A 27,945-nucleotide genomic window follows, 5' to 3' on the forward strand; every position below is an offset into this window, starting at 1 on the left:
TTTGGTCCAAATGGCAACTCAGGACGGTGCCTGATAGAAAATCAGCACCAGAAACAAAAATCCATTTTGTAACATACCAACTTTCTGAACGTTTTCTTTAGGGTCAATGTTATAACATTAAATATCCTCTTAGTGAAGAGGTGAATATATGAGCTAAGCTCCTGGCAAATATGATTAACTGGCTTAAACCACCTGTGGCAATGGCTTTATCACATGCTAGAGTGGTAACATTTCCAAAACATCTTAAGGACAGAAGTTACATGAGACAAGGGTATCTGTTACTAGGGTGTGCTTTGAAATAATGCTCCCACAACCAGCTGACAGGGACAACAGCCAAACTAAGGGCTATAAAAATCTGATCTGAGGAGCAAAGGAATAGTTAAAATTAGGAGGAAGAACCCAAGTTGGAGCCCTTGACCAGAGATTAATTACATGGATGCCTGAAACACCCCATTTAGTATTATACAAATGGACAGATGATGAATGAATGAAAAAATTACTCACCTAATACTACCACACAAAACTCATTTCCTCTTATTTTCGACGCACAAATTGTCACAACATAATCTGGTAGTTTTTGATAGTGTCTCATTTCACTGAGAGTCCTCAATGTCTCTGAAATGCCCTCCGCCAAGGAGTTCTGGGTCACAATCACATGAACCAAGTCTTGAGATACACTGGCAATTAATCTAGCCAGCCAGGGGAGTTGTCCTGGTGACACAGGCGTGCACTGACCACCCATCTGCAGGGCTCTCTCTCTCAGAGTAAATTCCTGCATAGCTTTCAGCATAATTTGCTCAAATTCTTCCCTGAGAGGTATCTGATCAGGACCTAAATTGAAGAGAATTACAGCTAGAATTTTTTTTTTTAATCACAGCTAGAAAAGACACACACACACACACACACACACACACACACACACAAACACACACATCAGAGTGCAGTCTATTCCAGCTGGCAAATAAGCTCTTTTTCCTCTAGTGGCCTCAAGTATATTGCCTCTACTAACCATTTTCCATTGCTAAATTACCTTCTCTCTTTTTTGTTTGCCTTGATACACGTTTTTTTAAAATGCAGACTTCTATTCTTGATATCTTTAAAAGAAGATGTGCTCAGAGACAGTATCAATTCCATTGTATGCCTTGGGAGATGGTCACTGAAGGTGGTATTTTTGTTGACATATTAAACTTGGCGTTACAGAAATAGTTAATAACTAATGAAGCAAGAAGCTAACCTACTGGTATATAATCAGCTTCAGGCTTCACTCATTTCTCATTTCATTCATAGGTGCCTTAGAAAAACATTTTAATGTATTGCCTCTATACCTAATTTTGAGAATACTGTGCACGAGGAAAACTAAGTTTAATTATTTTTCACTCCCAATGTATATTTAAGCAGTTCCACGCTTTCCCCAGATAGAGAATGCTCTCATCACCTAGTTATTCCCCAGGGTTCTGGGTTAAGAATGGCATGTGGCCCTCTTCCCTGGCCGAGGTTATGGTTAAGCTTACATGGGTGATCTGTGGTCCCTGGAATTAGAAGTATTTTGTTTCTCTTTAGAAACTCAACCAGTCTTTTTTGTTGTTTTTTTTTTTTGGCCGAGCCGCGCAGCTTGTGGGATCTTACCTTCCCTACCAGGGATCGAATCCACACCCCCTGCATTGGAGGCACAGAGTCTTACTCACTGGGCCGCCAGGGAAGTCCCTCAACCAGTTTTTAAGACAAAATAAGCAAGTCAGTGTCTGGCATCCAAGTGACACAAATGAATTCCTACACTTAGTTTAAATTGAAACTGGCAAGACTGTTCACTCCTGCTACTCAAAGGCATTTCTTTTGCTGTGTGGACCTGAGATTTGAAACTCATCCGCCTGAAACAGATATAGACCCTCTCAGTGTCCATGATCTGAGATCAAGCAATAGCTTCAGAATCCAAAGCCAAAATCCCCTTGCAAAAATACAGGGATGAGGGACTGGACTTCTGTATGAGAACAAGGCACCTGAGTGAGTCAGAAACCTTTCCTTCCTCTAAAAGGGGTTTAAGTGGCCTCCCTGGACCCTGCTCATCTTCTCAGGGAAAGTAAAAAAAATGCAAGGCAACAATTTTAATTGGAAGAAAACAGTTTTTTCCAGGATTGGTTGGAGCCAGAGGGAAGCAGGAGAGTGAAGTCCTCACAGATTTTTCTCTACTATACATGGAAAGAGGGCAAGAAAATGGCAATGCTTACATTGTGTTTATGTTTCTGTGCCTTCCCCAATCCCTTACTAGTGGGTGCCTTATTATCACCTGGGAGCCTCCAAAGCTTCTGATCTTCATTTAACTTTATCAAATTAGCACCACGGTTCGTGGCCACTGAGTACACACTTAGCGGTGAGCTCAAAGCGCAAGATCTGTACTGACTGCATGGAGAAGAAGGGAAGATGGTCATGTACTTAAAGCTTTCTTCCATCAGAACAAATGACAGCTCAAAAGCATGTGGCTGTGACTTCTCCAGTTCCCTCCTGCCTCTCACAGACAATCTGAGGAGGCTGGTTAATAGGTGTGTCCATAAGGCCCCCTTCCAAACCACCATGGAGTAACATTTTCTGTTAGGCAGCATAATTTATTCCAAATACGAAGGCATTCTGGGAAAATAAAATATCAAACATGTTCACAGCGTTCTCGGTTGCCTTAAAACTCACTTTTACAGAGTTTTGACTGAATTACTGTTAGGAATTGAGAAATGGAGGAAAATGTATCCAAGTTTAAATGAGGTAAGAAACTTTTTGGAGTAAATTGCCCTGCTTCCAATCACCTCCCGTCATTTCTGCATCCTTAGCCTTTACAGCTAAATTGCAGGAGCCTTTTCTCCACTTTTCACAAGCTTGATAATAGATAGTAATTTTTTTTCTTCAGATGCTTATCTCCAGTAACTCAGTGTAGCCCAGGCATCAGGTCCGAAGGCTTTTCAGATAGAGCCACCATAATAGGAAAAGACAAGCTTCCAACAGACTCAGAGTCCTCCAAGAATCTCTGGATTTGCTGATTTCATTATCTACTTCAAAAGATTTTCAGATTGTGAAATAACAGAGACTTTTTTTAAAAAGTGACTGTAGTGGAAAGGTCTGTTCTTTCTGAAAAATCTTGCTTTTCTTCTTCTCTGTTACTTTCAGATAACTGAGCCATCCAAGTATTACACCTGTCCTTTTAGAAGTTTGGATTTATTTTTTCAAATGTCAATTTATAATCTTTAGCATATGTGAAAATATTCTTGCTGCCTTCTTCAAAACTTCTGAAGGCAAAAAAAAAAAAAAAAAATTAAGGACTCCAGAAGAGTTAAAGAGATGTCTCAATGTACAAAATTTAGATTAAGAAAAAGAAATATCTATTTATGTTGGACATTGAGAAACATAATTAATTGGTTGCAAGTAAAACTCTGGAGAGAACTGATCCTGCAGGGCAGAGAAGAGTTTTGTCTAATTGAGTGGAGATTGTTCTATTTTTTAAGAAAAGAGCTTTTACTAATTTAAGGAGAGAGGTTTTGTTTTGACCATTTAGTTCCTTTAATTAACTTGGACTTTGACTATTTAAATTGGTATTGAGATTTTAAAAAATGCTATACTGATAGGCTTGGTTAACTAAAATAGCATAACTTTATGTGGCCTTGTATAACTGATTCTGGATACATCTAGAAGCTAGTTTTTCATCTTGGAACACAGTTGAAAGTCAGTATGTATCAATTAAAATTATGACATCAAATGTCAGACCCGGGAGATTTTTATAATTTTACTACTTACTAATAAAAATGATTAGCAAGTCCTAGATTTATCATGAAAGTGGCTCATGAGATACCTGAAGCCTTGCAAGTTTCAAAAGCCTGTGTCAAAGTAGATTCCATGTCAAAGCAGTCCTTTGGGCTCTCAGGGTACTAAGAGTTGCAGCCATGATTGCTAGCTGAGGCTCCAAAGACTGAAGCTGAAGCTTGTGTGTGTGTGCGTGTGTGTGTGTTTAACATTGTTTGGCCCATGCTTTTTATTATTTAACACCAAAGTAGTTTAAAACATTAAAAAAAATTCACAAGAGTGCAGATAAAATTTTTAATGTGTAATTTTACACCTTGAACATTTTCCTAAGTAAATCAGTGGTTTGAAGTCCTGGAGTAGGTATATAATTAGGCTGCATATTAGATGGCCTACTGCAGTTTGCAAAATAAAGGGCATTGCAATGTAAATGCTGCGGAGCCACTAAAGTACTGTCAGGGCACCTGCATACACCCACTGTGGGGCTCAGGAGGAGATATCAAATAGAGGAAGTGAAGGGTTCATGACCTAGGTATCCCCTTACCCTAAAGCCCAGAAAACCTTCCAGGGAGGTCCAAGTTACTACCTCAATGAAAGGAAGCAGTCTGGGACTACATCAAAGGGATGGAGCTGGAGAAGGAAAAAATGGGTGTAGGGGCAGTGGATAAACAAGATAAAAAGGCTAAGTGGAAAACTGGAAAATAATTGTCTAACACAATGGCTACATTTGCATTCCAGATGGTAGCTGCACTTTCAGAAAGGTGGCTTGGCCTGACTCACAAGGGAGGTACCCATGGCACAGCCCTTGGACAGTCTGCCTACATCAACTACTTTGGAGACTTTAGGACCATTATGGCACTGGACACCAGGTGGAGCAATTTATCTCTTCTAGGACCCAAAGAAGCAAAGCCTCCAGCAAGGGAGGCTAGATCTGAGAGAAATAAGGGGGAGAAAAAGAAAGAGGAAAGAGAAGGAAAGGAGTAGGAAAGAAATGGAGGAGAGGAAAGGGAAAAGCCATAGAGAATGGGGTTGAAGAAAAAGAATGTTAGACGTGAAAGAGGGGAAAGTACGAGGTGGATAAATGTGAGAAAGTGGGTAAGAAAGGAAAAAAGTATGTTCCAAAACAGAATAAAAATCGTCGCCATCAAATGATTATTGAAAATAGCTTACCCAGCCGCACGAGATACTGTATTGTCAGAAGAATCATGTTTTCCACACTCAGGAGTTGGCTGCCAGTCAAACCTAACTGTTCCAAATCTTTGTTTTCCAACTGTGGAATCTTGTAGCAATTCACCAGCAGAGGACTCACAACAATGTCACCAACATTTCCATAGAAATAGGGTAAAGTGCCATAGCCTGCCCCAATAGAAGCAGGTCAGTAAAGTTGAACATTTCTTTTTGAGGTCCAACCAGGTATATTTGCTCAACTAGGATCAACGATGCTTAACAAAGTTCCCTGCCCTCTGAGATGGCTACCAAACAAATCACTCAACTATATCAATCCCAGGGAATTCATGCGAATGCTCTAAATTCTAAATTCTATCCTTTCATTAAATTAGAAGAACAGGACGCAAAATACTCTACTTATATTAATACTCAAACTATATTATATAAGAGACATGTTAATATTATATCTCTGACATAGAGGACTGATGAGAGTTTGCAGAAACATCTCTGTACCCTTTGTAAAACTGCAAGAATAAAATGTTTTCAGATAAAATTCCTGATCAAGTTCCTTTTCAGAAAAGAAGTCAGAAAACAAACAGACAAGCTACAATAACATGTGTCACTTCTTGAGGTTTTCTTTTAAAACATTTAAGCTAAATTCATTGATCAACAGCAATATTCTTCCAGTTGCAGGGACTTGGGAGGTTCTTACTCTTTTTTCTATCTTAGCCATTTTTGTTGTGTTCTCTTCCTAATTGTCAGTAAACAGCCTTAAATCATCTTAGAAGTAGATAGGACACAAATGTGTTGAAAATATACCCTGTATTGGTGGTATGGTGAAGAGAACAGTCCCTCTGTGAGTCTTTCTAAAAGGCAGACACCAAAGGGTCCTCATGTTTTATGTATCTTTCCAAGGCTTAGTTGCACTGTGCATGCAATTCAAATGTTCAGTAAGAACTTCCTGACTATATGGAATTTAAACAACTGGGATTCCCCCTAGTGCCTATAGGTCCAGGAGCAGTGGATAGGGCAGTCTGATAAAGAACAGGGCTCAAAGCGAAACCATCCATGTCTGGCTCAAGCCAACTGCAAGAAACAGATAACACCTCACATAGACATACCATAAAGATCTAGTGGGCTTAAACACCCTGTTTAGTCCCGAAGGTTAAGCCGGCAGTCTTTTTCTTCTGGCCTAGGCTAGCCCCCCGACGAGGGCACTCTTGATGTGGGCATGAAAGGCTCTAAATTAGTCATGGAATCTAGGGACCCCTACATTTCTACACCTCCACTTATAGAGAGCTTGGAAAGGCTCTCACTCCTAAATGCTTCCCCATGGTTTAGATCTGCAGCTCTGGGGCCTCTTGGTTCTCCCAAGTGGGGCCTCTTTGCTGGCTCAGCTTGTTCCTTTTCTCTGCCGTTTGGCTCCCTTTGACTGAAATGAGCCCTCCCCAACCTTGTCTGCTCTCATCCACCCCTCAGTTCCCCAGCTGAAACATCACCTCTGAGATGATGGAGAGTTTGGCTGTGAACCTCTAGACTGCCCCACTAAACAGTGCTCCTTGTGGGCAAAAAGACTTTGCCTTATCCCCAACTTCTAGTCCCATGTTTAGGATATCATGAAGGAGCTGACCAATAAGTACTTAAAGAATTAATAGATGGATCAATGAATACCTTCATGAACACATGAATAGACACGCAGTGAAATGGAGGATTGTTCCTAGATTCCAGCAGACACAGGCAACTTGGAATTCCTTTCCTTACCTATCAGGATTACTGGTCTAACTCCTGAGTTACTCAGCAGATTTTCAGGAACAATTACAGTTTCCCCTGCAGGAATGGGTCGAGGTTGTAAAATTCCAGTTAATGGGGTCTGTGGAACTGGGGCAGATAAAAGGGACTCTGGAAAAAAAGTTGTTTGACAAGAAGGATTAGATAGGAAGGATAAACGAAATATAGTTGAAATCAACACAGCGTTAATACTTTTAATATGCAAGTATTATAAGTCTAATAGCTTTTTTATTAAAGTAATTTGTGTTTATTGTATAAAATAAGTGAGAAAAACAAACAAAAATATCAACCATTATCAAATCGTCTGGAGATAACTACTATTTAGCATTTTGGCAGTTTTTCCTTCTAGTTGTTTTTCCACATACAGTATTTTGGATTCTGTTTTGTATTTTATCTCCCCCCACCCTAGATTATCAAGGCATATCTACTCATTACAGAAAACGTGAAAAGTATAGAAAAGTGAGAATAAGGATCATCATTAATCAGTACTACCTAGAGGCAACCACAGTAACATACCGGCATAATTCTTTCTGTATTTATCATTTCTCTGTAGATTTTAGAATCATTTTTTAAACAAATGTAAATTTTTAAAGAACCCCATCTACGTCTTAGAATTGGTATATTTACATTCATCTGTGTCTCATACAGCAAGGTAGATGAGCATTTGAACATTTAATTGTAAGTACCAAATGGTTACAGCTTGGATATTATAAAGGAGAACCAGTTGGTTTTTCAGGATTCTAGTCACAGACTGAACCATCCAATTCAGAAATAATAAGTATAGGTCACATAAGGAACCAGATCATAGGAGGATACATCAAATGCCACTATTGGCAAAGCAAGTTCATTCATGCTCTATAATGGTGGATTCGTAGCATCATGCCCTACATAAAGAGTGGTTTATTGATACTATAGTGTAAAACAAAGGCAGATGGTGAATCAAGATCTTTCGTGATGGCACATGTGCTTATAGGGATGGCAGATGTGATGGGGACAAAATATTAGCTGCTACAGTACTGGACACAAAAGTTAGTTACGGAAATTTATTTTCAAGAGTTCATGGAAAGAACGAGAGTAGCAGATACCTTTGTTAATTTAAGGACACTTAAAACCCATCTTCTGTTGAAATCTTACCAGTTCTTGAAAGAGGGCGAACTGCAGGAATAGGTACAACTAAACCAGATTGGGGGACAGGTGACCCAGGATACCATCCTCGGTGTCGTTTCTTTGGTGGTCCAGAAATGAACATGGTAGCTGAATACAAAAAGAAAGATAAGCCTTGTCCTTAGTAATGGAAGAAGGGAAAGAAGCCAAAGTAACATAGGACCTTTACTATGATTATACTCAGAAAGTCGAAGTCACTTTTCTAGAGGTAAAGATAAAGTTAGAAAAAGTCACACACTAACAGCACTAACGTCTGCAGGCTGTTTTACAATGTACCGTTTCACCCAGATTATTTCACCTGATTCTATCAACAACCCTGTGAAGTTGTAGGACAACTACTTTGTTATACCCATTCTGTAGATGGTGAAAGGAAGGCTCACATTTACCCAGAGTCACACAACAGAGAGGAACTTTGAACCCTGTACTTTGGTCATCAAAGCCCATGGCTTTTCAAGACACTTCTTATATATTTGCTTCAATGTTATTTCCTAGGTAGGCCCACCCTTGTAGAATCACCAAGATATGTTAATCATAATTGTTCATACCAATCATAAATTTTCAAAACACTGTACGAGAAGCTAAGGAAAAACTGGGAGTGTGCTGCCAGATCATGAATCATTCCAAACTCTCTGGAGCACTTCTTCCATAATTAAGTGTTATTTCAAAACTCTAAGATGGGTATTGTACCTTGGTCTCCTGAGGCAAAGCTAGGTCTTGGTGACAAAGAGTAATTCCCTGGGCGGGCTGGAGTGGAGCTAGACGCACTGCTCTTTCCTCCATGGCTACTGTTTCCATTAGCAGCATCTGTGGTACACAAGAGGAGTCACTCAGAACAGAGTCTGGGCAGGACACTGCTTTCTGTGATGCTGCAACCATATGACAAACCTCACATAGGATTCAAAGAAATCCCACTGACGGAACAGCCCAGTTGTACAGAGCCAACTACAACCATCAGAGTAGTACTTTAACTAACATGAAATGTCACCCAAAATAATTTTCTGGGCTTCCCTGGTGGCGCAGTGGTTGAGAGTCCGCCTGCCGATGCAGGGGACACGGGTTCGTGCCCCGGTCTGGGAAGATCCCACATGCCGCGGAGCGGCTGGGCCCGTGAGCCATGGCCGCTGAGCCTGTGCGTGCAGAGCCTGTGCTCCACAATGGGAGAGGCCACAACAGTGAGAGGCCCACGTACTGCAAAAAAAAAAAAATAATAATAATAATAATTTTCTAGGACCCCAAGAGATCTTTTAGAATTATTTTCAGTGAAGTCTTTGGAGATGGTGGGTAGAAAAGAAAACTTTTTTTTTTTACCTTTTATCATGGAAAATTTCAAACATATATAAAAGCAGAGAGAATGGTATATAAACTATGTACCCATCACCCAGCTTCAACACTTACCAACATGTGGCCAATCCTGCTTTATTTATACTCCCTATCTTTTCCCCCCCATCCACATACACACATACGGACTCTGGATTATTTTGAAGCAAACTCATTTGTCATATCATTTCATCCATAAATACTTTTGTATGTGTTTCTAAAAGAAAAGGACTCTTAAAAAACATAATGGTGATCTTTTTTATACTTAAAATTAAGAATGATCAATAATTTCTTAATATCAAATATCCCATCAGTATTCAAATTTCTCCCAATCAGTTCAGAAATAGCTTTTTACATTTCTTGTTCAAACTGGGGTTCAAAAAATATCCACACACTGAATTTAGTTGCTATGTCCCTTAAACCTCATTTAATCTATAGAATTCTTCTTTTTCTTTCTAAAAATTAATTTGCTGAAAACCTGGCAGAATTTCTCATTTCCTGTATTTTGCTGATTGGATATCCATGGTGTCATTTGATGTCTCCTCTAATTCCTAAACTAATCATTAGATATAGATGTTTGCTCAGATTCAAGTTTGATTTTTTTTGGCAAGAGTATCTCATAAGTCCTATTGTATACTTCCATTAAGAGGCACATAATGACCAGTTTTCTCTTTTCTTGTGATGTTAAGATTCATCAGTGGGTTTAAGAGTTGTCAGTCTAATCTTCAAGTTACAAAGTTGCTCATCAGCCTCTCATCTGATGGTTTTAGCAATCATGATGATTACTGCCAAGATCCATAATTTCATTAATTTTTCTTCTATGCTGTAAAAACTTGGACCCAGTTTGTTCCAGTCTGTAATTTAAACAGAAGGCAGATTCTGCAAGAATTGTTGGACCAGAGTAAGAACAAAAGTGGTCTGGATAAATTATAATACCTAACTATTGGAAAGTTTCCAAGAATGATAGGTTCTCTTTCTCTTTATTTTTCTTCTACCTCTCTGACCATTTCTTTTTCTTAAACACTGAAATTTTCTACGGGTCTGCCTTTAGTTCATAGCTTGCCTTACCCTACATTTCTCCTTGGCTGACACTATTTGCGTGGTGATTTTAACCATATGCTGGTGGCTCAACTTTATACAATTAGTCCTGCTTTCCCCCTACGATAAATTAAATTACCGTTGAGTAGCTCCACTTGGATGCCTCATGGGTACTTCAAACTCATCATGTCCAAAATTGAACTCACAATCTCCTCCTGGGGAACCTGCTCCCCTTGCTGTATTCCCTATCTCAAGCAATGGTACTAACCATTAGCCCAGAAAGATGGACGTCAACTGAAACCCCTTCTTCTGCTTCACACTCCCATTAATCAGTCAAGTCTGCTCATTTCATATCCTGAGTAGTTCTCAAATCTGTCTCCTCCTCTCGAACCTATTTTCACCCTAGTCAAGGACCTCATCATTTCTCACCCAGACTACTGAATGACCTGCAACTTGTATTCCCAACGCTTTCTTTTGCTGCCAAAATGATCTAGCTTAAGTTAAAATAAGACCATGTCACTTCCCTGTGCCATAAGTTATAGAGTGAAATCCATACTTATCCTGACCTCCTATGACCTTTCCCTTTTCTGCCTCTTGCTCACCTCCTGCTGCTCCCTGAGTTTTACACTATATGTTTCTAATGAGTCCAAACTGCTGGAAGTTCCTGCACATGTCATGCTGCTTCTTTCCTTTCCTTTTCCTTTCAAGCTTTGCTCCTGCTTTTCCCTGAATTTGAAATGTCTTTCCCCTATTCCCTGACCAGGGTTTGAACCCACGCCCCCTGCATTGGAAGCACAGCATCTTAACCACTGGACCACCAGGGAAGTCCCCAAGAACTCGTTCTCGGTTACTCCCTAAAATGCTGGGCTAACCCCCCCTCCTCTGTGTTCCCCTAGGATATTATGTATTTATTGCAGTCCACTGAAAATATCTTCTTTTAGGTTTATCTCCTCTGCAAGGTTACAAGTACATTAGAGGTCAGGGATTGAGCCTTATTTATCTTAGTATCTATCCCCAGTTCCTCAGTATAGCAGGTATCCAAGAAATTTTTATTGAACAGAATCAACCTGCTTTGTCTCCCCTGTGTGCCAAATGTCATTCACTGACTCTTCTGGATGTAACACAGAAAACACTAAGCTTTGTATAAAAATGCGTTATAGTAGACAGCCCCACTTTTGCCTTCAACTGGCGAAGAAAGAGCTTCTGTTTTCTTCTACCAAATGGTCAATTAAATTTCACACAAGTCTTTTATGGACTAGGTATTTACCAAATAAATATAAGTGAGGAGGGCTTCCCTGGTGACACAGTGGTTAGGAATCTGCCTGCCAATGCAGGGGACACGGGTTCGAGCCCTGGTCAGGGAAGATCCCACATGCCGTGGAGCAACTAAGCCCGTGTGCCACAACTACTGAGCCCGCATGCCACAACTACTGAAGCCCGTGCACCTAGAGCCCGTGCTCCGCAACAAGAGAAGCCACCGCAATGAGAAGCCTGTGCACTGCAACAAAGAGTAGCCCCCGCTCACCGCAACTAGAGAAAGCCTGTGCTCAGCAACAAAGACCCAACACAGCCAAAAATAAATTAAATTAATTAAAAATATATATATAAGTGAGGAAAACATCACCTGCAGCAAAAGTCTTCCCTACAACCTGCAAAGATAAAGCCAGTGGCTTCACAACATTCTTATTCCAGGTCAGGTCCTGAGCTCCACTTAAATTGATTGCAGAATTAGCTGGACTGAGAACCGGCGAATCTTTAAAATGAAAGAGGTTGTTCAAATTAGAAACTATATATGCAGGAAGGAAGTTAATTCAACAAGAGTGAGCTGAGAGAGACTATAGTAGACTATAGAATTTCAGTTTTTCCCTTGATCTATTTTAAGAAAGTCCATTTCTCTGTACATAGGTTTTATTTTCTTTTTTATGTATTTAACAAACACTCACTAGTGGGTACTATGTGCTAGGTGCTAGTTTTAAGTTCAAGCACTTTAAATATATCAATTCACCTAATTCCTATATGAACTCAATGAGGCTGGTACTATTACCTTAAATAATGGTAGCCATGTAACTTGGTCATATGATGTGGCATCAAGGATATCATCATGTGCCATATTAAAACTGTCTCCACAGTTTCCCTCAAAGCCATATTTTAATGAGATATATTTATCTCTATCCAGATAAGTTTGTCATTTGAAAAGTGTCTTGTAAGCTAAGTCATTGCAATGTAGGGGAAAGAACTTTTCTCTGAAGAAAAGTTGCTTTAATATTTGGAATAAACTAGAATTTTTCCCTATGTAATACCAGAGACATCCAAAAGAAAATTCTTATTTGGCAGAAAAACCATATGCCATTTCAGCGGCAGGTTATGGGAGAGATAAAGACTCCAGGCAACTAGAGTTTTCCGAAATGAATATAATAGACCCCAAATCCCTGACTCTACACTAGCAGAACAGCTTAATCAGGTAAGTGATTAGGAAAGTGTCAAAGGGACTGTTAAAACTCTGAGAGTTTGAAAAACTCTCAGAGTATCCTGTTCTAAAGCACAGGATACTGATGGTGCTACATTAGAAATTATCTAAAATATTAGTGCTCATGCCACAATGTGATTCCTGATACATCTGATCAGTGCTTATCATAAGAACTCAAAAGACTGAAATGGTTCCCTACTGGCTCAGAAGAGTTATGTGCCTCTCTGAGGGACTGACTTACATCAGGGAGTGATTTTAAGGTCTACAGGAAGAATAGAGGCCAGCAACTGCACATAAAAACATTATAAAGTGACAGGAAACTGAAGACAACCTGAGTTTTTCAGGTATTAACAGAGAACCTTACAGGACAGGAATCCCAGGTAAATTTGACATGTCACTACACAGGTTGGTTATTACGTTTCAGGTCACAAATATGTTGTTTGGTGCAAGACTAGAAGCTTATTACACTAGTTTATACCTAGAATTTTAGCATATTTCTAACAGTCCATGTGAGCATACAGGTGAAATCTGGTTAGCAAATTATAAAGGGTCAATGAAGTCAATGAATTCAAATTAGCACAAACAAATATTTAAATAATAACAAAAGTGTACAAAATCAATGTACAGAAATAAATCTTCCTATAGAAAAACAATGAACAACAGTTAGATAAAAGGCCTAGGAATAAGCTTAATAAGAAATGTACACAACTATATGAAGAAAAATTTATCATATTTCTTATATAACATCTGGGATTTGTTGTAAAACATTGAGGGAGGGAGGGAGAGAGGCAGTAATACTGAAAATATGGCCATGTGTTCATAATTATTTAAGCTGGGTAATAGGTCCACAGTGATGGTCCGTGATATTATTCTATTTTTAACTTTTCATATTAAAGATTTCTAAAAATTAAAAATTTTTTCTGAAGACCTTGAAAATAGGCCTGTACAAACGTTAAGACAACGATGTTTCAGATCAGAAGCAACTAGAGAAAGCCTGTGCTCAGCAACAAAGACCCAACACAGCCAAAAATAAATTAAATTAATTAAAAATATATATATAAGTGAGGAAAACATCACCTGCAGCAAAAGTCTTCCCTACAACCTGCAAAGATAAAGCCAGTGGCTTCACAACATTCTTATTCCAGGTCAGGTCCTGAGCTCCACTTAAATTGATTGCAGAATTAGCTGGACTGAGAACCGGCGAATCTTTAAAATGAAAGAGGTTGTTCAAATTAGAAACTATATATGCAGGAAGGAAGTTAATTCAACAAGAGTGAGCTGAGAGAGACTATAGTAGACTATAGAATTTCAGTTTTTCCCTTGATCTATTTTAAGAAAGTCCATTTCTCTGTACATAGGTTTTATTTTCTTTTTTATGTATTTAACAAACACTCACTAGTGGGTACTATGTGCTAGGTGCTAGTTTTAAGTTCAAGCACTTTAAATATATCAATTCACCTAATTCCTATATGAACTCAATGAGGCTGGTACTATTACCTTAAATAATGGTAGCCATGTAACTTGGTCATATGATGTGGCATCAAGGATATCATCATGTGCCATATTAAAACTGTCTCCACAGTTTCCCTCAAAGCCATATTTTAATGAGATATATTTATCTCTATCCAGATAAGTTTGTCATTTGAAAAGTGTCTTGTAAGCTAAGTCATTGCAATGTAGGGGAAAGAACTTTTCTCTGAAGAAAAGTTGCTTTAATATTTGGAATAAACTAGAATTTTTCCCTATGTAATACCAGAGACATCCAAAAGAAAATTCTTATTTGGCAGAAAAACCATATGCCATTTCAGCGGCAGGTTATGGGAGAGATAAAGACTCCAGGCAACTAGAGTTTTCCGAAATGAATATAATAGACCCCAAATCCCTGACTCTACACTAGCAGAACAGCTTAATCAGGTAAGTGATTAGGAAAGTGTCAAAGGGACTGTTAAAACTCTGAGAGTTTGAAAAACTCTCAGAGTATCCTGTTCTAAAGCACAGGATACTGATGGTGCTACATTAGAAATTATCTAAAATATTAGTGCTCATGCCACAATGTGATTCCTGATACATCTGATCAGTGCTTATCATAAGAACTCAAAAGACTGAAATGGTTCCCTACTGGCTCAGAAGAGTTATGTGCCTCTCTGAGGGACTGACTTACATCAGGGAGTGATTTTAAGGTCTACAGGAAGAATAGAGGCCAGCAACTGCACATAAAAACATTATAAAGTGACAGGAAACTGAAGACAACCTGAGTTTTTCAGGTATTAACAGAGAACCTTACAGGACAGGAATCCCAGGTAAATTTGACATGTCACTACACAGGTTGGTTATTACGTTTCAGGTCACAAATATGTTGTTTGGTGCAAGACTAGAAGCTTATTACACTAGTTTATACCTAGAATTTTAGCATATTTCTAACAGTCCATGTGAGCATACAGGTGAAATCTGGTTAGCAAATTATAAAGGGTCAATGAAGTCAATGAATTCAAATTAGCACAAACAAATATTTAAATAATAACAAAAGTGTACAAAATCAATGTACAGAAATAAATCTTCCTATAGAAAAACAATGAACAACAGTTAGATAAAAGGCCTAGGAATAAGCTTAATAAGAAATGTACACAACTATATGAAGAAAAATTTATCATATTTCTTATATAACATCTGGGATTTGTTGTAAAACATTGAGGGAGGGAGGGAGAGAGGCAGTAATACTGAAAATATGGCCATGTGTTCATAATTATTTAAGCTGGGTAATAGGTCCACAGTGATGGTCCGTGATATTATTCTATTTTTAACTTTTCATATTAAAGATTTCTAAAAATTAAAAATTTTTTCTGAAGACCTTGAAAATAGGCCTGTACAAACGTTAAGACAACGATGTTTCAGATCAGAAATATTCAATGTCAAAAAAAATGCCAATCAATCTAAGTTAATTCATAAATTTAATATGATCCTAGGAAAATACCAACAGGTTTAGATATTATTAGAATTACTATTAGAATTATTAGTAAGTAAGCAAATTGTTTAAGTAAGCAAATTGATGTAATGTTTATATGAGAAAAATAAGCACACAAGAATAGCAAGAAACATTCTGAAAAATAAGAGAAATGACAAGAGGCTAACATGATGATATAAGACTTATAAAACCATAGTCTATAAAATACTGTGGTCCTAGTGCATTAGTAGACAAACAGAACAATGGAAGAAAAAAGACAGTAAGAAGCAGATGCAAATACACATAAGAATTTAGTATAAGATAAAGGTAGCAGCCCAAAGCAGCAATGAAGATGAACCATTCAATAAACTGTGCTGTGGCAATTGGACATATAATAAAAAAATTAAGTTGGACCTACAACTTACACCAAGTACCAAACAAAATCAAATGGACCAAAACTAGAAACTTAAAAACTGAAGATACAGAAATAATAGGAGAAAACATGGGAGAGTCAATTATCACCTTGAAATGGAAAAGGCCAAACTATTGTTCAAAATGCAGAAGCCACAAAAAATTTATATATTCAGCTACATAAAACTTAAAAAATTATGTATGACAAAACACACTATATATGCAAACAGTAGCTAGAAGAGAGCTGGAGTAACCATACTAATACCAGAAAAAATAGACTTTAAGAAAATATTATTACTAGAGAAGAAAAATGACATTTTATAATGATAAAATTGTCAATCCACCAGGAAGACATAACAATTACAAAAATATAAACATATAAACAACAGAGCCCCAAATTCATGAAGCAAATCCTGACAAAACTGAAGAGAGAAATAGGCAATTTGATGACAACAGTTTGAGACTTCAGTACCCCACTTTCAATAATGGATAGAATAACTAGGGAGACAGTCAAGAAGGAAATAGAAGACTTGAGCAGCACTATAAACCAATTAGATGTAACTGATATCAACAGAACGTTCCCTGAACAAAAGCGGAATATACATTTTTTTCTAGTGCACAGGAAACATTCTCCAGGATAGACAATATGTTAGGTGATAAAACAAGCCTCAGTAAACTTAAAAGAATTAAAATCATACAAAATACAATCTCTAACCTCAGTGGAATCAAATGAGCGATCAATAACAAGGAAATTTGAGAAATTCTCAAATTTGTGGCAATTAAACAATGCATTACTAAATAACCAATAGATCAAAGAAATCACAAGGGGAATTAGATATCACTTTAAGATAAATGAAAATGAAAACACGACAACTGAAAACTTATGAGATACTGTTTAAAAAGTGCTTAGAGGAATATTTATGGCTGTAAATGCCTATATTAAAAAGGGGGACTTCCCTGGCGGTCCAGTTAGTGGTTAGGACTCAGCACTTTCACTGCCATGGGTCCCTGTCCAATCCCTGGTTGGGGAACTAAGATCCCACAAGCTGTGCAGCATGGCCAAAAAAAAAAAAAAAAAAAAAAAGGAAGAAAGGGCAGAAGATCTAAATAGATATTTCTCCAAAAAAGACATACAGATGGCCAAAAAGCACATGAAAAGATGCTCAATATCGCTAATTATTAGAGAAATGCAAATCAAAACTACCAAGATGTATCACCTCACACCAGTCAGAATGGCCATCATAAAAATGTCTACAAACAATAAATGCTGGAGAGGGTGTGGAGAAAAGGGAACCCTCCCACACTGTTGGTGGGAATGTAAATTGGTACATCCACTATGGAGAACAGTATGGAGGTTCCTTAAAAAACTAAAAATAGAGTTACCGTATGATCCAGCAATTCCACTCCTGGACATATATCTGGGGAAAACCATAATTTGAAAAGATACATGTACCCAATATTCATTGCAGCACTATTTACAATAGCCAAGACATGGAAGCAACCTAAATGTCCATTGACAGATGAATGGATAAAGATGTTGTACATATATACAATGGAATATTACTCAGCCATAAAAAAGAATGAAATAATGCCATTTGCAGCAACATGGATGGACCTAGACATTATCATACTAAATTAAGTAAGTCAGAGAAAAACAAATATCATATGATATCACTTGTATGTGGAATCTAAAAAAATGATACAAATGAAATTATTTACAAAACAGAAACAGACTCACAGACTTAGAAAACAATTTATGGTTACCAAAGGGAAAGGTACAGGGGGAGGGATAAATTAGGGGTTTGGGATTAACATATGCACACTACTAAATATAAAATAAATAATCAACAAGGATGTACTCTATAGCACAGGGAACTCTACTCAGTATTCTGTAATAACTTAAATGGGAAAAGAATCTGAAAAAGAATAGATATATGTGTATGTATAACTGAATCACTTTGCTGTACATCTGAAACTACCACAACATTGTAAATCAACTATACTCCAATATAAAATAAAAATTAAAAAAATAAATAAATGAAAAGGAAGAAAATCTCAAGTAAAAAGAAATAAGAAAAGTAAACTAAACCCAAAATAAGCAGAAGAAAAGAAATAATAAAGACTAGAGCAGAAATGAATGAAGTAGGGAATGGAGAAACAATAGTGAAAATTGGCAAAACCAAAAGTTTGTTCTTGGAGTAGATCAACAAAATTGACAACACTTTAGCCAGACTGACCAAGAAATAAAGAGAAAAGATGCAAATTACTAAAATCAAGAGTGAAAAAGAGGGCATTGCTAGCAAACTTACAGAAATAAAAAGAATTATAGAGGAATACTATGAACAATTGTATGCCTTTGTTATTGACTGAATTGTGCCCCTGTCCCCACAAATCATATGTTGAAGCCCTAATCTCTAGTACCTTAGAATGTGACAGTATATAGAGTCCTTAAAGAAGTAATTAAGGTTAAATGAGGTCATAAGGGTAGAGTTCTAATCTAATATGACTGGTGTCCTTTAAAAAAGAGGAAGAGACAACAGGGATGTGCATGCACAGAGGAAAGGCCATGTGAGGATATAGCAAGAAGGTAGCTGGTTATCTACAAGCCAAGGAAAGAGGCCTCAGAAAAAAAATCACCAAAAAAATCACCCTGCTGCACCTTGATCTTGGACTTGCAACTTCCAGAACTGTGAGAAAATAAATTTTTGTTGTTTAAGCCACTCAGTCTGTGCTATTTTGTTATGGCAGCCCTACTTAACTCATAAAGACATCAAATTAGATGACTCAGATAAAATGGACAAAAAGGAAATACTAAGGAATACACTATAAAACTACTAAAGCTAATACATGAATTAACCAAAGTTGCAGGATACAAGATCAATATACAAGTCAATTTTACTTCTATGTACTTGCAATGAACAACACAAAAATAAAATTAAGATAAAAGTTCCATTTACAATAGCATCAGAAAAATACTTAGGAATTTTTATTTGTATTCCTACTTAGGAATAAAAATAAAATTTATTTTATTTATTTTATTTTTATTAAAATAAAAATAAAATTTAATTTTTATTCCTACTCAGGAATAAATTTAGTAAGAGAAGTGTAAAACTTATACTTTGAAAACTATAAAACATTGTTAGAAGAAATTTTCAAAGACCTAAATAAATGGAAAGACATTCCATGCTCATGGATTGGAAGACTTAACATTGTTAAAACAGCAATACTCCTCAAATTGTTCTACAGATTCAATAGATTCAGCAAGCCATACCAAAATTCAAGCTGGTTTCTTTGTAGAAATTGACAAGTTAATTCTAAAATTCATATGGAAATGCAAGGGGCCCAGAATAGCCAAAATAATCTCAAAACAGAAAAGCAAAGCTAGAGGATTCATACTTACCCATTTCAGAACTTCATACAAAGCTACAATTATCAATCAGTGCAGCATTGGCATAATGAAAGATGTACAGATCATCGGAATAGCATTGAGAATCCAGAAATAAAACCTTACATTTACTGGGCAAATGAATTTTGAAATGAGTGAGTGCCAAGAAAATTCAATGTATTAAAAAATAGTCTTTTCAACAAATGTTATGGGAAAACTGGATATCCACATGCATAAGAATGAAGCTGGACCTCTTCCTCACACCATATATAGAAATTAACCAAAAATGGATTACAGATCTAAATGTAAGAGTTAAAACTATAACACTCTTAGAAGAAAACATAGCAGTTTCATGGCCTTGGATTAGGCAATGGTTTCTTAGATGTGACACCAAAAGTACAAGCAGCAAAAGAAAAAAAAATAGATGATTTGGACTTCATCATGATAAAAAAATATTTGTGCTTCAAAGGACACCATCAAGAAAGAGACAACTCATATAGTGGGAGAAATATTTGTAACTCATATATCTGGTAAAGGACTTGTATCCAGAATGTATAAAGAACTCTTACAACTCAATAATAGAGAGACAAATAACCCAACTGAAAAATGCGCAAATGATTTGTAATAGACACTTCTCCAAAGAAGATGTACAGATAGCCAATTAGCACATGAAAACATGCTCAACATCATTAGCCATTGGAGAAACACAAATCAAAAACCGCAATAAGATACTACTTTACACCCACTAGGATGGCTAAAACAAAACAAGACGGACAATAACAAGTGTTGACCAGGATATGGAGAAATTGGAACCCTCACACATTACTGGTAGGAATGTAAAATGGTGCAGCCACTTTGGAAAATAATTCCTCAAATGGATAGACACAGAGTTACCACATGACTCAGCAATTCCACTCCTAGCTATAAAATGAGAGGGAAGTGAAAACACATGCCCATACAAAAATCTGTACCCAAATGTTCATAGCAGCATTATTCATAATAGCCCCAAAGTAGAAACAACCTAAATGTCCATCAACAAATAAATGGAAAAATAAAATATGGTATATCCATAAAATGGGATATTTCAGCAGCAAAAAGGGATGAAGTACTGATACATGCTACAACATGGATGAACCTTGAAAACATTATGCCAAGTGAAAAAAGCCAGTCACAAAAGGCCATATGCTGTAAGCATGCAGTCAGAAAGCACAGTTAGGCATTAGGTAAGGTCAGAGTTAACTTTCCAAAATGTAAATCCTTTTATGTTATTCCCTAATCTTTACCACCTTGCGCATGCTTCTATTCTTGAATTTATCAGGTATGGTGACATTGGCATATTCAGCATTTAACACTAGTGGTTTTGATTATTTGGGAGCAGCCCCAATGTCCAAAATGCAATAGCCTGTGATCTTGCTCAGACATGAATCTGAACTGTAGGCTGTTGTGCAGAATCTGGTGCTTAGATAGTGAGTAAGCAGCTGATTGCCCAGCATCTGTATCTCACCAAGGCCTGATTATCTCTACTAGTGAACTTGTAAGCACTGGAGGATTTGCAAACTTGGAAAATTCCTTGAGCAAGTCACAGCTCTATGCTCTGTGTTGTAGGAGTTTGTAATTTCCTATTTTTGCCACTAGGTCATGAGCTCCTTGAGGACATTCCCAGCTCCTGGCACAATGTCTGCCACATCATGGTTAAAGAAATAGAGTGGAAAAAGAGAAGCCAAAACGACTTCCTTATCCTCTTTATGCAATAGTTCAATAATTCTCTGTTAGTGCAAAATCACTGGGGGGGAAAAACTTTCTAAATAAGGGAGCAATGTGGACCTCCCTGGTGTCGCAGTGGTTAAGAATCCGCCTGCCAATGCAGGGGACACGAATTTGAGCCCTGGTCCAGGAAGATCCCACATGCCGCGGAGCAACTAAGCCCGTGTGCCACAATTACTGAGCCTGCGCTCTAGAGCCCACGAGCCACAACTACTGAGCCTGCATGCTGCAACTACTGAAGCCTGCACGCCTAGAGCCCGTGCTCCACAACAAAGAGAAGCCACCACAATGAGAAGCCCATGCACCGCAACGAAGAGTAGCCCCCCGCTTGCCGCAGCTAGAGAAAGCCCACTCACAGCAACGAAGACCCAACACAGCCAAAAATAAAACAAAATAAATAATTTTTTTAAAAAAGGCAGCCATTTAAGTAGCAAGTTGAAAGAATCTGAATTCTGGTTTTCTCACTTAATAACTCTTTTTTTAAAAAAAACAAATATTAACCTTTTCTGAGATTCTGATTCATGATCTGCAAAATGGTCCTAAAACCTACCTCTCGGTAGCGATTAACATATTTAACAAGTGCCTAGAACACAGTAGATAGTCAATAAATATTTGTCTTGCTAAATCTTAAGTGTTTTCCAGATGCTTGAGAGCTTAAATCTTTACAAGCTCTCTTTTTGCCCTTGGCACCTGTATTAAACTTAGCCTACATAATTTGCTTCTTTCCCGAGTAAAGTACTCTAGACCTATTTTCACATTCAGACTGCAATTAATGTTCTTCTAATAAGACCCAATATTTCTATTAATGCATGCTGAGGCTGCATCATTTATTTGTAAGCCATATTTTACTTTTGACTCAAAAAGTAGTATTTAATTAAAACATGATAATTAAAACACAATTACCCCTATAATTAATGTTAAGTCAGATATCTTCCTAACCTGTTCTTACACTATTCATTTTTTAAACAGCTTTATTGAGGCATAATTGACAATAAATTGCACATACTTAAGGTATGCAATCTGATAAGTTTTGACATATGTATATACTTGTGAAACCATCACCACAGTCAAAATAGTGAGCACATTCACCACCTCTAAATCTCCTTGTCATCCCTCTTTCCTGTGTTTCCCTTGCTCTAAACAATCACTGATCTGCTTTATTTATTTATTTATTTATTTGGCCATACGGCTTGTGGGATCTTAGTTCCCCGACCAGGGATTGAACACCAGCTCCCAGCAGTGGAAGCGTAGAGTCCTAACCACTGGACTGCCAGGGAATTCCCTGAGCTGCTTTAGATTAGCTTGCATTTCCTAGAATTTTATACAAATAGAATGATATTTTTTTCTTTTGTCTGGCTTCTTTTGAGTGAATTATTGCCTTAATCATTTTGAAATCCATCCATATTGTTATGAATATCAATAGCTCATTACTATTTATTGAGTTGTATATAACAATTTATTTATCTCTTCACCTGGATAAACATTCACCTGGATGGACATTTGGGTTGTTTCCAGTTTTTGGCTATTACAAATAACGCTGCTATGAACATCTGTGCACAAATGTTTGTTGCATATACTCCTTTTCTCTTGGGTAAATATCTAGGAATGGAACGGCTAGACTATCTGGTAGGTGTATGTTTAACTTTTTAAGAAACTGTCAAACTGTTTCCCAAAGTGGTTTTACTATTTTACATTCTCAGCAGTGTACAAGAGTTCCAATTCCTCCACACCCACACCAACATTTGGTATAGTCAGTCTTTTAATTTTAGCCATTCTAAGTATGTGGAAAATCCCATTGTTTTAATTTGCATTTTCCCAATGACTAATGGTGTTAAGCATCTTTTCATATGCTTAATTACCATCATATACCTTTTGTGCATTTTAAAAAATAGGTTATTTTCTTATCATTGAGTTTTCTTTTTTTTTTTTCTTTTTTTGCGGTACACGGGCCTCTCACTGCTGCGGCCTCTCCCTTTGCGGAGCACAGGCTCCGGACGCGCAGGCTCAGCGGCCATGGCTCACGGGCCCAGCCGCTCCAGCACGTGGGATCCTCCCGGACTGGGGCACGAATCCGCGTCCCCTGCATCGGCAGGCGGACTCTCAACCACTGCGCCACCAGGGAAGCCCTATCATTGAGTTTTTAAAAGTCTTTTTCTGGATATGATTCCTGTATATGCTTTGCAGAGAGTTTCACCCAGGCTGAGGCTTGTCTTTTCTTTCTCTTAACAGTGTCTTCTGAGGAGCAGAAGTTTTAAATTTTAATGAAGTCCAATATATCAATCTGTTCTTTTATGGATTGTGCTTTTCATGTTGTATATAAGAAATCTTTGCCTAACCCAGGTCACAAGTAGTTTTTTCTACCTTTTCTTTTAGAAGTTTTATAGTTTTCAGTTTTACATTTAGACCTATGGCCCATTTGAATTATTTTGTATGTGGTATGAGATATGGATTGAAGTTCATGTTTTTTCGTATTTATATCCAAGTGTTTCAGAAACACTTGTTGATAAGGTTATCCTTTCCTCACTGTATTGCCTTCTGTCTTTGTTAAAGGTACATACATGTGTGTTTGTTTCTAGACTTTCTATTCTGTCCCATTGATCTATTTGTAGAATATCTTCACACCAGTACCATGCTGTTTTGATTACTCTCACTTTATAATAATCCTTGAAATCAGGTAGTGTTAGCCTTCCAATTTTTACTTTCTTTTTTCAGAGTTGTTTTGGCTATTTTAAGTAATTTGCATTTCCATATGAATTTTAGAATTAGCTTCTCAACTTCTAACAAAAGAAAAAAAAAGCCTCTGAGATTTTGGGTTGGATTGTGTTGAATCTATAGGTCAATTTGGAGAAAACTGACATCTTAACAATATTAGTCTTCCAACCCATGAACAAGAGATGTCTCTCCAATTTATTTCGGTCTCCTTTACTTTCAGCATTGTTTTCTAGTTTTCAGGGCACAGTTCTTTCATACCCTTTGTTAGATTTATCCCTAAATATTTCTTTTTTTTTTTTTTTTTGCGGTACACGGGCCTCTCACTGTTGTGGCCTCTCCCGTTGTGGAGCACAGGCTCCAGACGCGCAGGCTCAGCGGCCATGGCTCACGGGCCCAGCCGCTCTGTGGCGTGTGGGATCTTCCCGGACTGGGGCACGAACCCGTGTCCCCTGCATTGGCAGGCGGACTCTCAACCACTGTGCCACCAGGGAAGCCCCCCCTTTTTTTTATTTTCATGTTTTTAATGCTATTATAAATGGTAGTTATTTTAAAAATCTTAATTTCTGATAATGCATTGTTGATATATAGAAGTGCAATTGATATTTGTATATTGATCTTGTATCCTGCAATGTTGCTAAACTCACTTAGTTTTAGTAGCATTTTTGTAGATTTCATTGGATTTTCTCCATAGAAAATCTACTATGAATAAAGACAGTTTTACTTCTTCATTTCCAAATTGGATGTCTTTTTTTTTTCCTTGCCTGACTGCACTGGCTAGAACATGCAGTACAATATTGAACAGAAGTAGTAAGAGTGGACATGCCTATCTTGTTCTGATCTTAGGGAGAGAGGATTTAGTCTTTTATCAGTAAGTATGTTAGCTGTGGGGTTTTTTTGCAGATGACCATTATCAGGTTGAGGGAGTTCCCTTCTTTTCCTAGTTTGTTAAGAGTCTTTATCAGGAATAAATATTAAATTTTGTCAAAGCTTTTTTCTGCATCTGTTGAGATAATAATATGCTTTTAGTTTAGTTTGTTAACATGGTAAATTACATTGATTGGTATTCAAATGTTAAACCAATCATGCATTCCTAGGATAAACTCTACTTGGTCATGATATATTATCCTTTTAACATATTGCTGGGTTCAATATGCTAAAATTTTCTTACTAAATTTTGTATTTATTTCATGAAGGATATTGGTTTGAACTTTTCTTATAATGTCTTTGATTTTGGTATCAATGTAATGCTGTCTAGAATGAGTTAGGAAGTAGTCCATTCTCTTCAATTATTTGGAAGTTTGTGTAGAACTGGTATTATTTCTTCCTTAAAGGTGGAATCTACCAGTAAAGCCATCTGGGCCTAAAGCGTTGTTTTTTTTTTAAGGTTTTTGTAGCTATTTTATTTATTTATTTTTTAACATCTTTATTGGAGTGTAATTGCTTTACAATTGTGTGTTAGTTTCTGCTTTACAACAAAATGAATCAGCTATACATATACATACATCCCTATATCTCCTCCCTCTTGCGTCTCCCTCCCACCTTCCCTATCCCACCCCTCTGGGTGGGCACAAAGCACAGAGCTGATCTCCCTGTGCTATGCAGCTGCTTCCCACCAACTATCTATTTTACATTTGGTAGTGTATATATGTCCATGTCACTCTCTCACTTCGTCCCAGCTTACCCTTCCCCCTCCCCATGTCCTCAAGTCCATTCTCTACATCTGTGTCTTTATTCCTGTCCTGCCTCTAGGTTCTTCAGAACCTTTTTTTATTTTAGATTCCATATATGTGTGATAGCATACGGTATTTGTTTTTCTCTTTCTGACTTCACTCTGTATGACAGACTCTAGGTCCATCCACCTCACTACAAATAACTCAGTTTCATTTCTTTTTATGGCTAATATTCCATTCCATATATGCACCACATCTTCTTTATCCATTCATCTGTTGATGGACACTTAGGTTGCTTCCATGTCCTGGCTATTGTAAATAGAGCTGCAATGAACATTGTGGTACATGACTCTTTTTGAATTATGGTTTTCTCAGGGTATATGCCCAGTAGTGGGATTGCTGGGTCATATGGTAGTTCTATTTTTAGTATTTTAAGGACCCTCCATACTGTTCTCCATAGTGGCTGGATCAGTTTACATTCCCACCAACAGTGCAAGAGGGTTCCCTTTTCTCCACACCCTCTCCAGCATTTATTGTTTGTAGATTTTTTGATGATGGCCATTCTGACTGGTGTGAGATGATATCTCATTGTACTTTTGATTTGCATTTCTCTAATGATTAAATGATGTTGTGCATTGTTTCATGTGTTTGTTGGCAATCTGTATATCATCTTTGGAGAAATGTCTGTTTAGGTCTTCTGCCCATTTTTGCATTGGAGGGGTTTTTTTTGTTTTGTTTTTTTAGGAAAGATTTTAACCACATTTTCAATGTATTTAATAGATATTGGGCTATTCATGTGTATTTCTTCTCATGTAAGCTTTTATAATTTGTGTCTTTCAAGAAAATTGTTCATCTCATCTAAGTTGTCAAATTTATTGGTATAAAACTGTTCCTAACATTCCCTTATTATCCTTTTAATATCTTTCAGATCTACAGTGATGTCACCTCTCTCATTCCCGATATAGGTAATTTGTGTCTTCTCTTTCGTTTTCCTCTGTCTGGTTAGAGCTTTATCAATTTTACTGATTTTCTCAAAGAAGTAGTTTCTGGTTTTATCAATTTTTCCACTGTTTTTCTGTTTTCTGTTTCACTGATTGCCACTTTGATCTTTATTATTTCCTTTCTTCTCTTTACTTTGGTTTTAATTTTGTCTTCTTTTTCCTAGTTTTTTAAAGTGGAAGCTAAGTTCATTGACTCAAGAGATTTCTTCTTCTCTAATACAAGTTTAATGCTATAAATTCCCCTCTAAATACTGCTTTAGTGGCATCCCACAAATTCTGATATGTTCTTTTTTCATTTCCATTCCATTCAAAATATTGCTAATTTCCCTTTTGATCGATGGATTATTTATAAGTGTGTTATTTAGTTTTCAAATTTTAGAGATTTTCCAGAAATCTTTCTGTTATTGATTTCTAGTGCAATTTCACTTTGGGCAAAGAACATTCTTTGTACTATTTGAATACTTTCAAGTGTATTAAGACTTGTTTTATGGCCCACTACCATGATAACATAATTATTTCTGTTCCTCTGTATGTAAAATGTCTTTTTTCTCTGACTTGGTAAATGTTCTATGTGAACTTGAGGAGAATGTGTATCTTGCTGTTGATGTGTGAAGTGTTCCATAGATGTCAGTTGGGTCAAATGGGTTGATACTGTTTTTCAGATATTCTATATCCTTATTGATTTTCTGTTTACCTATTCTATCAATTGTTGAGAGAGAAGTACTGAAATACCTAGCTATAGCTGTGGATTTATGTATTTCTTAAAATAATTCTATCAGTTTTTCCTGCATGTATTTTGAAGCTCTGTTGTTAGGTGCATAAATGTTTAGAATTGCTCTGGCCTCTTGATTAATTGACCCCTTTATCATTATGAGGTTACCTCTTTAATCTTTGGTAATATTCTTTGTCCCAAAATCATTTTGCCTGATACTAAAATAGCCACTCAAGGTTTCTTTTGACTACTGTTAGCATGGTAGATTTAAAAAATACTTTTACCTTTTACCTGTTTGTGTCTTTTTATTTTAATTGTATTTCATGTAAGCAGCATAGAGTCGGGTCTTACTTTTTTTCCAATCTGATAATATTTGCCTTTGAGTGAGGGTGTTTTTTTTATTAAAAAAAATTTATTATTATTATTATTACTTTCATTTGGCTGCACCATGCAGCTTGCAGGATCTTAGTTCCCTGACCAGGGATCAAACCCGTGCCCTCAGCAGTGAAAGTGTGGAGTCCTAACCACTGGACTGCTGGGGAATTCTCTGAGTGGGGGTGTTTAGATCATTTACATTTAATGTGATTCTTTTTTTTTTTTGCGGTACACAGGCCTCTCACTGCTGTGGCCT

The 27,945-nt window shown here is 37.1% G+C and overlaps 1 protein-coding gene across 1 annotated transcript in view; it reads right to left on the reverse strand.

Annotated features, from left to right (window-relative positions):
* GREB1L (GREB1 like retinoic acid receptor coactivator) overlaps positions 1-27,945 on the reverse strand; it is a 126,283-nt gene that overhangs the window by 62,289 nt on the left and 36,049 nt on the right. The window contains exons 6-10 of the mRNA XM_007448624.1: positions 8,584-8,700; positions 7,867-7,986; positions 6,706-6,843; positions 4,948-5,133; positions 505-831 (exon numbers count right to left, since the gene is read on the reverse strand). Coding sequence (XP_007448686.1) covers positions 505-831; positions 4,948-5,133; positions 6,706-6,843; positions 7,867-7,986; positions 8,584-8,700 — 888 coding nt within the window. The remainder of the gene's footprint in view (positions 1-504; positions 832-4,947; positions 5,134-6,705; positions 6,844-7,866; positions 7,987-8,583; positions 8,701-27,945) is intronic.

The sequence above is a fragment of the Lipotes vexillifer genome, unplaced genomic scaffold (genome assembly GCF_000442215.2).
Source record: "Lipotes vexillifer unplaced genomic scaffold, Lipotes_vexillifer_v1.1 scaffold168, whole genome shotgun sequence".
Lineage (NCBI taxonomy): Eukaryota > Metazoa > Chordata > Mammalia > Artiodactyla > Lipotidae > Lipotes > Lipotes vexillifer.